At 49.9% G+C, this 11,808-nt stretch overlaps 2 protein-coding genes across 9 annotated transcripts in view; one reads left to right on the forward strand and one right to left on the reverse strand.

Annotated features, from left to right (window-relative positions):
• Positions 1–3,062, forward strand: part of CUNH16orf62 (chromosome unknown C16orf62 homolog) — a 102,614-nt gene extending 99,552 nt beyond the window's left edge. The window contains exons 32-33 of the mRNA XM_023521746.1: positions 1,990–2,136; positions 2,589–3,062. Coding sequence (XP_023377514.1) covers positions 1,990–2,136; positions 2,589–2,687 — 246 coding nt within the window. The 3' untranslated portion in view covers positions 2,688–3,062. The remainder of the gene's footprint in view (positions 1–1,989; positions 2,137–2,588) is intronic.
• A 607-nt stretch (positions 3,063–3,669) lies between these two features.
• KNOP1 (lysine rich nucleolar protein 1) overlaps positions 3,670–11,808 on the reverse strand; it is an 18,246-nt gene continuing 10,107 nt past the window's right edge. For 6 of the 8 annotated variants that reach the window (XM_023521768.1, XM_023521767.1, XM_011377525.2 and 3 more), the window contains 3 exons: positions 11,455–11,523; positions 8,239–8,316; positions 3,670–7,378 (listed from right to left, as the gene is read on the reverse strand). In XM_023521768.1, coding sequence (XP_023377536.1) covers positions 7,067–7,378; positions 8,239–8,316; positions 11,455–11,523 — 459 coding nt within the window. In that variant the 3' untranslated portion in view covers positions 3,670–7,066. The remainder of the gene's footprint in view (positions 7,379–8,238; positions 8,317–11,454; positions 11,524–11,808) is intronic. The other 2 variants (XM_023521770.1, XM_023521769.1) reach the window with 1 other exon arrangement.

The raw sequence follows: 11,808 nt of genomic DNA on the forward strand, positions 1-11,808 counted from the left end.
CATACAATTAGTTTCAGGTGTATAACACAGTGATTACATTTATGTACCATGTGCAGTGATCACCCCAGTTAAGTCCAGTACACACCTGACACCATAGTTATGTTGACTATATTACCTGTTACACTTTGCATCCCGTGACTCTTTTTATAACTGGCAATTTGTACTTCTTAATCTCTGACTCTTTTCGTCCATTCCCCACCCCTCCACGACCGTCAGTTTGTTTTCTGAGTTTGTTTCAGATTTGTTTTTGTGTAGATTCCACTTCTAAGTGAAATCATGTGGTATTTGTCTCTGACTCATTTCACTGAGGTTGATCCATGTCTTGGCTCTGGTAAATAATGCTGCAGTGCACGCAGAGGCACATTTTCTTGACTTAGTGTTTTGGATTTCTTTGGCTAAATTAACCCAGAAGTGGAATTGCTGGGTCATAAGGTAGTTCTATTTTTAATTTTTTGGGGAACCTCCACACTGTTTTCCATAGTGGCTGCACCAATTTTCGACCCCACCAATAGCGTATGAGGGTTCCCTTTACTTCAAACCATCACCGACACTTGTTGTTTGGTGATTTATTAATGATAGCCATTCTGACAGGTGTGGTATTGTGCTGTTAATTTGCATTTCTCTGATTAGCGACGTTGAGCATTTTTCATATCTACCGGCCATCTGTCCTCTTTGGAGAAGTGTATATTTAAGTCCTCTGCACATTTTTTAATACATTTGTTTGTATTTTTGGTATTGTTATATTCGTTCCTTATATATTTGGCAAACATCTTCTCCCGTTCAGTCGGTCGTCTTTGTTTTGTTGATGGTCTCCTTGGCTGTGCAAAAATCTTAAATTTTTAGTTTTGACGTAGTCCCATTTGTTTCTTCTTTTATCTCCTTTGCCCGAGGAGACATCCAGAAAACATGTTTATTGCTAAGACTGATGTCAGAGTGTTTACTGCCTGTTTTCTTCTAGGAGTTTTATGTCTCAGGTCTTACAGTTATTTCAGGTGGAAGAAAGCAATCTGGTTTCTTTTTTGCATGTATCTGTCCAGTTTTCTCAACACCATTTATGGAGGAGACTGTCTTTATCCCACTGTATATTGCCGTATACAGTGTATATTTGTCATAGACTGATCACGTAGGTGTGGGTTTATCTCTGGGCTCTATTCTGTTCCACTGATCTGTGTGCCTTTTTGTGCCAGTACCATGCAGTTTTGATGACCATGGCCTTGTAGTATAGTGTGATATCTGACAGCGTGATACCTCCAACTTTGTTCTTCTCAGGATTGCTGTGGCGATGGGGAGTCTTCCGTGGTCCTATAAATTTTAGGATTATTTGTTTAATTCTGTGAAAAATGCTACTGGGAATTTTGATAAGAACTGAGTTGAATCTAGATTGTTAAAAAGTCCATACTACCCAAAACAATGCTGATTCTTCTTAGCCGGGAACATGATACACACTTCCATTTAACTGTATCTTCGATTTCTTCAGTGTCTTCTAGTTTTCTGACTTCAGGTCTTTTATATCCTTGGCTAAATTTATTCCTAGGTATTCTTTTTGATGCAATTTTAAATGGGATCGTTTTCTTAATTTTTTTCTAATAATTTGTTGTATAAAGTGCAACAAATTATTGGTGTAGAAAGTGCAACTCATTTCTGAGTATTAATTTTATATTCTGCCAGTTTACTGAATTCATTTGAGTTCTAATAATGTTTTGGTGGAATTTTTAGGATTCTCTATATATAGTATCATGCCATCTGCAAAGAGCAAGTTTTACTTCTTCGCTTTCAAAACCTGGGGCTCTACGTGCATCGTCTCGTGCGATCCCCGCGTGTCCTCTGAGGGGGTTCACCTTTCTCTCCTACAGGTGAAGAAGCTGGGACTTGGGAGGGTAAGCACCTTGCCCTCCAGGAGATCCGTAACGCAGCTGGCATCTGAACCTGCGCCAGCATCAAACCGGGGCCCGGGCCAGGCCCGACAGTGACCTCTCTTTTCTGTTTCAGGCCCTGAAGCGCCAGAGCTTGCTGGGCCTGTCCTTCTTCAACAGCATCTTGGCCCACGGGGACCTGCGCAACAACAGACTCAATCAGCTGTCCGTCAGCCTGTGGCACCTGGCGCAGAGGCATGGCTGTGCGGACACGAGGACCATGGTGAGTCACTCCGCGGGCCCCTGGACAAGGCCCCAGAACACGGGGTCGTGTGAGTGACACAGGCTGCTGGCCAGAGCACGACTGGCATCCATGCAGTTTCACGGCTGGGGCATCAAAGAGCCCTAATTCCCCTTCTAGAAAGGGGCCAGGCCTATGACATCCGCAGGTCACTTCCTTGTGCTACAAAGTTTAGTATTAAAGATTTATTCCCTCTGCATAAAAACCACACATATTGAAAGGTTAGTCCTTCCTGCTCACATCCAAATATGATTTTAAGGCAATTTATAATTTAAAGAGTTTTAAAGACTTTGTTTCTTCCTGTTCCTGTCCTTCAAAACACTTTACTGGTGCTCTGCTAAAAAAAAAAAAAAAAAAGATCTCAGTATGGCTGATTTGGGTTCCAAGGATAATTATGAACCAGAAAGGAGCTGGATCATTCTTTTTCCTCCTAGGTGAAAACTCTGGAATACATCAAGAAGCAAAGCAAACAAACAGATATGGGTCATCTGACGGAGCTGGCCCTCAGGCTCCCTCTGCAAACAAGAACCTGACCTTGGGGCCCAGCCCCAAAAGGCCTGCCTTTTATTTTTATACATAGTCAATTGGTTTAAGCTTCGGTCTCTACCCAGAGTATTCTGACCATGAAAATGTGGGAATTGTCAGCATAAACATCCAGCCTTGTTCACTGAGCAGCAGAATGCAAGTTAACATCTTTCTGGTAGGTGTCTTTTTTTAATTGGAAAAAGAACCCTGAAAAGCAGTCCATTTTTAAAAAGCCACTGTTTCTCTAATTTGACCGTCTCAAGTCTAATTAAATGTTACCTAAACCACCTTAGAGCAGATGGCTGAATTCATTCCTTTTTCTATTAAAAAGCAGCTCTTGATTGGACTTAGTATACTGTAACAGAATAAACCACCTGAAGGAATATGTCTGTTCATGGCTGTTCATTTAATTACTTCTGACTTTCTTCCTCCACAAGAAAGAATGTGTCTAAGCTCACTGTCTGCTTGGCTTTGCATCCATAATTCTAAACAGCGTGCGATTCTGTATGCTTTTTTACCACCAATCTGATGGAACCTGGAATCTGACTCTTGCGTCACCACCGATAAGCATCCCCTGACATTCTGTTTTGAATCAGTAAGAACAGTAATACTGATCGGCAGGGAGTCCCAGCCTAGAATCTCTGTTCAGGAAAACGCATGCAAATTATACATTCAAAGTGCCCCCAAACTACTGTACTTTTATAAGGTATATATGGGACATAATTATATTTTATCTCTACCCTGCGGAACACACGATTACAGTTCACATAGTTAACCTTAGTAAAAGTGGCTGATTTTTAAATTTATATACACGAATGTTTTAACTGACTAGTCTAGAACCAAGAATGTGCCATATAACTTCGCCGGCCAACTGAATAGTGACACTCGTCCACCCACGGAACCCTGTTGAGAAAACAGCCTCATCACGGAGCGGCAGGTACAGAAGGATGCCCCCCCACCCCCCGAACAAATGCAGAAATGCAGAGCGTGTGCCGATACTGCTCAAACAGTCCCAAGTGGCCTTTATTTCACAAATTACTTCCGATGTCACTTTTATTATATACTATTGAAGTGAAAAAAATTGGCAAATTCAAAATTAAAGTCATTTCTTCCACTCTGAGGCTGTACACATCAGCTAGCGTTAGTTCTCAAGCGTGAGTCATTGAGTTCTTAATGCTCCTGCATTCCCCTGAACTTGAACTTTCACGTCAGGTCAGGAGCTTCTGAAACGTGCTGCCTGGCCAGGCAGAGGCTTAGATTTTCTACGTTCTTGTGTGGTTTCCCCCAACCTATTACTAAATCAATTAGCCAGTCTCTGAAAACCACAGCCTACCCAAGATGATGTCTAATCTCATTACAGAGAATGACAGATTAAAAAACCCAAGAATTTTAGTAAATAAGGTAAAAATGAGAACTTCAGGAGCCCTGTATTTTCTATGACTGCTTTAACAAGTTACAACAACACAGTTTTTATCCCCGTACAGTTCTACTGGCCAGAAGTCCACCTGGCCGCAGGGGGCTCACCTTCAAAATGAAGGTGTCGCGGGGCTGGAGGCACCAGGGGAGAATCTCTGCCTTGCCCTTTCCAAGTTCCAGCGGCCGCCCGCACTCCTCGGCGTGTGGTCCTTCCCATCTCCAAAGGCAGCAGCAGCTGGGAGTCTTTCTTAGACTCTCTACTCGTGTCCTCCTTCTACCTTGAAGGACCCCGGCGATTAGACGGGGCCCACCCACATAACCTAGGGTCTTATTTTAAGGGCAGCTGATTAGCAACCTTAATTCCATTTTGTTTTGCATCCTAATATATCCACAAGTTCGAGGATTAGGACGAGGCCTGTTGAACTAAGGGAGAAACAGGAATCGCCACAAAATAAAGCGGTTAAGAATCATGTGAGGTCTGGGGACAGCTAGATAAGGGCAATTGTGAGGAGAGAAGGACCCTGCCACAGGAAGATCAGGGAGCAATCCCCGAGGGAGAAATACTCAACTAAGACGCTGGCCGCACTAGATGCCAGACCTCCCGTCCGTCTCCCTCCCCCCCAAACCGCCTCGTTCCAGTGGAGACAGGCTGTATGTTACAGTCAGGGCGTAAAGAACACGGAAATCACACCAAAAATCCCTTGCAGACAGGTAAAGGAGGGCCCTGGGCATGAGGAAGAGGGGCAAGTGTGGCTCAAGCCAATGTAGTTTACTGTGTAAGGGACAGGAGCTCAGCTAACACCCGAGGCTCAGACGTCAGTCGTCCCCAGACTGCAGGACAGGAGCTGCTCCTGTGAGTGACGGCGGTCTGCAGAGGCGAGCTTCAGCCCCTTCCAGGGACATTATAGCTGTCTTGCCTGCCTGACCTCCTCTGGCTAGACCCTGCCTCTGGAACAGACTTTAATAAACCTTCCCTGAGCAAGCGGCCCTCTCCAGCCAGCGGTGGGACCACAGCAAGTTCAAAGCCAAGTCCCACTACAGAGACCACTTATACTAAAGGGGAGAGGAAAGGCCTGATGTCCACACCCTCATGAGAGCTATCACTGTGGGGATAAGAGTGGACAATCTATCAACCACTCTTCAGAATCACCTGGTCCTTCCTGACAAGCCGAGGCAGGCCAAACCAACGAACGAGGTCTCAGCCAGGTGAGGACGATCAGAGGACAGTCGGCTGCTTCCCCTCCACACGGAACGGATTCCTGTGCTGATCGAGGCCAGAGCATCATTCGTCCCCGATCAAAGGGCAGGTGCCCCGAAGGAGCACACTCCACTGCAGAACCTCACCTGCTAGGCATCTGGCGGGCTCCCTTGCATTATGTACCTCAAGGCTGAACCCAGGAAAGGCCGAGCTTACGCACCGAGGGAAGGGGCCCAGCCGAGTCACTGCTAGCAGATGTATGTGTAAGACTCTTGACCTGGCCTCTGCTCGCTGGTCAGGGCCCAGGCAGGCCTCCCTCACCTCTGCCCCCTGGGGCGGCAGTGGACCCCACGTTCGTGTGGCCAGCATCTGTGCCTCACCCTTCCTGACTGGCCTGAGGAGACTCTTCCTCCACAGATCAGGGGCTTGTTCAGGAATGGGTCTCTTGACAGGCTTCTGGAAATTTCCTTAAATGTTCCCTCTGGAATGTTCTAGTGTCTTGATAAGCTATCTGGAATTGCTAGAGCCATCCTTCCACCAGCCTGATGAAGCCAACACTCAGGATGATGGAGCGGAGAGGTAAACGTCCCCGGGTGAGCTGCTGGACCAGTCCCCTACATTGGGACCTCCTTCCATGGGAGAGACTGACCTGCCATCAAGGTTTGCTTCAGACAGGGAGGCGTTCAGGCCAAGTGATGTGAAAATGTCCCCGTCAGCACCTGTATTCTGGGAAGCGAAATGCTAGGTGACTGAAGAGGTGGTCACGTGTCACTCGGGTCACTGTACCTGGAGCTCTGTGAGGCTGGCTGTAGAGTCCGGGCTCGGGAACATTGTCCCCGTGGCCGATGAGGCAACTTCCCGTGTCATCCCCATGCATCCGTGCCCCCTGGCATTCAGCCTCCACCGCAGAAGTCACCTGGGAGTCTCTTCCTCGTGATGGAAAAACATCTAATGAACATCCCAGGGACTCTGCCGGCGGTTCCCTGTGGAAGATTCTAAAATGCCCGTTTAAATTCTAGTTAAAGCAAAGCAAGTAAATCCAGGCTCGGCACTGGGGATGGAAGCAAGACAGCTGGACAAGGCAAGACTGGGTTAGAAACACATTTCCCAGCCGCAGAAGGTCAGCCACACCTGCCTGGAGGCAATTCAGACACTGCTGTGCCTGTGGCCACTCCAGGAGAGGAAAGGAAAATGAGCTCGCCATTTCCTGTTTCTCATTAGTTCTACTTCCTATTTGAGTTAGACATGTAACAGAGTTCTGTTCCTTCAGTGGGAAGACCTTTCAATCCTCAGTGAGCATTCGCGAGAGGGGGACATTCAGAGCAGTCACTAGTGACGCAGCAGGGCTTGAGGTACGAAAGCACAACACTTGGCACTTACGGGCTGGGTGACCCTGTGCGTGTGTCATTCATCCCTGACCTTGTTTTCCTCATCCATGAGATGGGGATGATAACAGCACCGATTTCAGAATTAACAAGATTAAGTCCATCGATACCCTAAAAACACTGTAGTATGCGTCTGGCACATACTAAAAACGCAACGAATGTCAGCGACTGTTGTTTATACACGACATCCTCGAACGGGGATGGAAGGCATAACACGGAAGACAGTAGCTTTACCGCTCCCATGTTCTCTTGGCTCCTGAAACAGGAGCTGCCCCCACCCCAGGTCGTCAATTCGAGACAATGTCAGACGGCTCTGTGCAGAACTGAATCATCAAAGCCGTTCTGGCTCTCTCGGTGGTGGCGGGGGGAGGGGACGAGACAGCAGAGTTTAATCTTCGAACCTGATGGACTTGGAAGCGTTCCTGTCGATGTAGAAGGCCTTGCTGGGGGCGGCGGCGAAGCCCAGGCCAGCCCGCCTGCTGCACTTCCAGCCCACGGCCCGCTCGTAGTCCTGCTGCAGGCTCTGCTGCAGCGAGTCGGCCGCCCTCCTGCTGAGCGCCATGTTGGGCCTCCCCATCGTGTCACGCGGGCCGCTGAGTGAAGGTGACGGGTTTTTAAAGCCACCCATAAGTTTGAGGAATTTCAGTTTCTGTTGCTCGTTTTCAAAACCAGCAGTATCCCACTGGCCAAACCGAGTTCCCTGTGTTAAGAGAAAAAGAGGCAGTTGGCGTCCTTAATTCCAAAGCCCTTGCTTTCCCCGACCCCAGCCTCGCCAGGGAGGATCGTGCTCGCCGCATGCTCGCTCCGTGCCAGGCACAGGGCTCAGGAGCCTGTCAGTCCTAATGCTAACGAGAGCCCTCCGCGGAATGCCGTCACTCCCATTTCACCGACGGGGAAGCGGAGGCTTGCAGCGTCAGCGCGGCACCGGCCTCGTTGGCGGCCCTGCTGCCATCGCAGCTCAGGCCCGGCCAACACTGAGCCCGCCTTTCACATGCTGAGCTGCGCCCGTCCGCTTCCTTCCTCCTCCCCAGACGCACGGCCAGCAGCATGGCACACCTCACGCAGGACGCGGCACGCCCTACCTCACCGACGCGCCTCACCAGCCGGCCCCTGTCCATCTGCCTGAGGTCTGTGTCAGAAGGCAGAGGAGGGCAGGTGGGAATCTCTTCCCAGAGCGCTGTGTTTTGTAGCAGGAAGGGCCTGGAGGCCCAGAGCGAGGGATGGGGTCACGCAAGTTGGAGGCTGAGCCAGACCAGGAACTTGGGGTTCCCAGTGTCCACCACCTGTGCACAGATCACCCATGGTCGAGAAGATGCAGACACCCCTTCCTTCCTGCGACTGTGAGAGAGGTAAGAAACCTACTGCCAAGAAGACGATGGCCCTGAAGTCACACAAAGCAGGATCAGGGAAGGACATTAGCTCAGGACAAGTTCTGCGAGAGGGAGCCTGAGGCCTGTGCTGACTGTCCTCCCGTCACTCCGCTCCTCATGCTGCAAGGCGACGGGGGGAAGGGTCCAGGGTGCTGAGTGTCACCTCGCAGGGCTCTAGCATCAAACTTACTGTCGACTTCCTGGTTTCAGACGTTTCCGTTTTTCCTGACTCACGATCAATCTCTTCCTGCAAGGCCTTTCGCCTCACCTGAGCAAGTGGGAAGAAGGAAAAAAAAAACGAAGTCACAGAACTTTTCCTTTGAACTTAAAACCCAGGACAAGGATAGGGCAGAGAGACTGGAGAGCGACAGCAGGAAGATCAGCTTTACTCTGCTGCAACCTGCAGGGGGCATCGGCCCACCGGGAACGCACTCTTCCTGGCTACGCGGCACACCTGGCACTGCGCACACCCAACCCAGTCACAACCGGCCTGCCACAACCATCCAGCGCAGTCTACACAGAGGCCGCTTTTTCAAGATTGGGACTGACAGCTGCTTCATCTAACTCAATGGAACAGACAGACTGTCAAGCAAAGTGGAGAGAGAGAAAAATATGCCCCAAATGAAGAACAGGAAAAAAGCCCAGAAAAAAACTCTAAATGAAATGGAGAATTTGCCTGATACAGAATTCAAAGAAACAGTCATAAGGATGCTCACCAAACTCGAGGGTAGAATTGAGGAACTCAGAGAGCACATCAACAAAGACTGAGAAAATAAAGAACCAATCAGAGCTGACGAATACGATAACTGACATGACTACATTAAAGGGAATTGACAGCGGATCAGTTAATGAAGAATGATTAGCGACATAGAAGACAACAGTGAAAATCACAATCATAACAGCAAAATGGAAAAAGGATTTTAAAAAATGACAGTGTAAGAGATCTCTGGGATAACATCAAGCGCTTTAACATTCGCATTATAGGGACTCCAAAAGGAGAGAGTGAGAGAGGCAGAAAAATGTTTGAAAACATGATGGCTGAAAATTTTCCTAATGTGGGGGAAAGTAACAGATACCTAGGTCCAGAAGACAGAGTTTCAAACAAGATGAATCCAAAGAGACCCACAACAAGAAATACTAAAATGGCAAAAGTTGAGGATAAAGAGACAATTTTGAAGGCAGCAATAAAGAAACAAGAAGTCACATGAAAGGGAACCCAACAAGCCCACTGGCTAATTCTAGCAGCAACTTTACAGGCGAGAAGGGACCCACCCGTAGGAAATATTTTAAGTGCTGAAAGAAAGGAATCTGCAACCTACAATTCTACACCTGCAAGGTTATCATTCAGAACTGGAGAGTTTTCCAGACAGGCAAAAACAAAAGTTCACCATTATAAGACCAGCTTGACAAGAAATGTTAAAGGGTCTTCTTTATGCAGAAACGTCCAGAACGAGAAATGAGAAAACAGGAAAGAAAAAAATCTCACTGCTAAAAGCAAATACATAATATACACAGTGACTCAGTCATTTAAAAGCTAATATGAAAGTTAAAAGACAAAAGTGGTCAAACTAACTACAATCGTCAGGTGATACACAAAGTGATATAAAACACATCGAAAACAAAGAGGAGTAAAAATGTACTGCTTTTAGAATGCGTTTGAACTTAAATGCCAATCGGCTTAAAATAGACTACTACATATATAAATGGATGTACATAAACCTCATAGTAACTACAAACCAAAAACCGCCAAAAAAGTACAGAAAAAAATGACGTGTTGGGGGGTCAAGATGGGGGGCTAGGTAAAAGTGGGGTTCGCCTCAACACCGCATTAAAATTACAATCATAAAACAATCAACGTGGAGAACTGCTTGAAGTCTAGCTGATCATAACACGTAAGTCTGGGGATATAAGAAATGTTAAAAAAGCCACACCGAGGACGGCAGGGGCAGAGCCGCGAAGTGGCTGGTCCCACACCTGCACGTGGCGGCTGAGCACCACCCGGGAGAGGGCGCTGCAGAGGGCCCCCCGAAGGAGAGAGGGGTCTCAGCCCCACCCATGAGCTCCCAGCCCAGAGTCCCAACCCCGGGAAGGGGAGCTCCCACGAAATCTAAGAATCAGTGGGGATTCTGGCCATCCGGGTGAAACGGAACCAGAAAACCCAGACGCTCCCTTAGAGGGCTGATGCAGACTCGCTCGGGGACACGCCCTGGGCGCTGGTGGTGGGCTGGCAGCTCGGGAGGTACAAGGGATACACCGGGAAAGGCGGACTTGTCCAGAGCTGGGGCGAGGGCTGGAGGAACAGCCACCACTGTTCCCTTGTCGGTCCCCCCACTGGGGCAATCCTCAGACAGAACCAGCTTGCCTGTGTCGGCTCCTCCCAGCCCCGCACGGCGGGCTCTGAAGCTGCACTGGCCAGGTGAGACTGCCCACCGTGTGCCCCGTGGCCCTACAGCCCTGCCCCTTTCGGGATGCACATCCCGCACAGAAAACTGACCTCAGCTCACATGGCCCGCCCACTCTGGGAAGACACTGCTGCCAGGCCGAGCTGCCAGCATCTCTTGGGAGGATCTGTGGGGCCGACGCAGACAGCAGCTGGGCCTTGCTGTGATCTGCGACCTTTGCGGGAGCCCGCAGACTCAGAACTGGCAACGATTCGGGTGCTGTATTGGCCTGACAGGGCTGGTTCACTCCCCGAGACCCCGCCCCTGTCTATTACCTGCTGACCAAGCACGGGACGGCTGTCAGGAGGCTGCCACTTATGAAGCACAGGTACAAGGCGGGCCCCTGCTGGGCGCCTCGCAAACATGATCTCGTTTGGTCTTCACCTATGAGGGTCAGTGAGGTTAGTGACTGCCCAAGATCACCCAGTTAGTAATGGTCAAAGACCAAGCCTGTGTGGTTACTGAGCTGTCTCTCCAGGCCTTAGGGTCCAGGACTGTGACAATACCCCAATTCCAGGAAGTCCAGCTCTGACAAAGATGCACTTACCAGTGAACCTGGCCGAAACAGATGCCAGCCCGAAACACAACCACTTTTCTAAACGCTCCTGAACTGAGGCCAGGGGCTGGCAACATGTGGGCCCAGCTGAGCACGCTCCCTGCCCTGGCTGCAGGTCTAGGGTCTAGGGGACATTCCTCCCTTCTCCCCCTGCAGTGGTTTACGGGGAGGAGAGCCTCAGCCTGGGGTTCTGAATGACCAGATGGCCCCTCAGCCAACACCGTGGCAGTGATGGGGTCTCCCAGCACGAAGTGGGAGAGGCCACCGTTCCCTGCCACTGCAGGCGTGGCACAGAAAGAAGCTGGCCCGGTGGCCTCTGGAGTCCAGGGTGCTTCTGAGCCCAGGATCTTGTGAGCCGGTAGGAGGGGGGTGGCGACACGCAGGGAGGGGATGAGCACCTGGACGGTACCTGGTCTATGTGCGCCTCGTCCATGTTGCCTTTCTTTTCCAACACCACCTCTAAGTCTGTGTCCGGCTCCTGCACAAAACAGCAAAGGCACGAAGAGTCGAGCGCGTGCCGGCCTCGGCTCGGCAGCCCCGCGGGGCGAGACCACGGCAGGGCCAAGACCGCGGCGCGGCCCCGGCCCCCGTCCCCGTCACGTACAGCGCGTCTGGCACCCTCCCACTCTCCTCCCCGCGACGCCGTGGCACGGACCTATCTGACGGATGAATAAACGGGGGCTCAGAGAAGTGAGGGGAGTATCGTGAAGTCACCCCACAGCTCAGGGGCAGGGCTGACACTAACCCAGGTCCCCTGACTCAG

The sequence above is a fragment of the Pteropus vampyrus genome, unplaced genomic scaffold (genome assembly GCF_000151845.1).
Source record: "Pteropus vampyrus isolate Shadow unplaced genomic scaffold, Pvam_2.0 Scaffold314, whole genome shotgun sequence".
Classification (NCBI taxonomy): domain Eukaryota; kingdom Metazoa; phylum Chordata; class Mammalia; order Chiroptera; family Pteropodidae; genus Pteropus; species Pteropus vampyrus.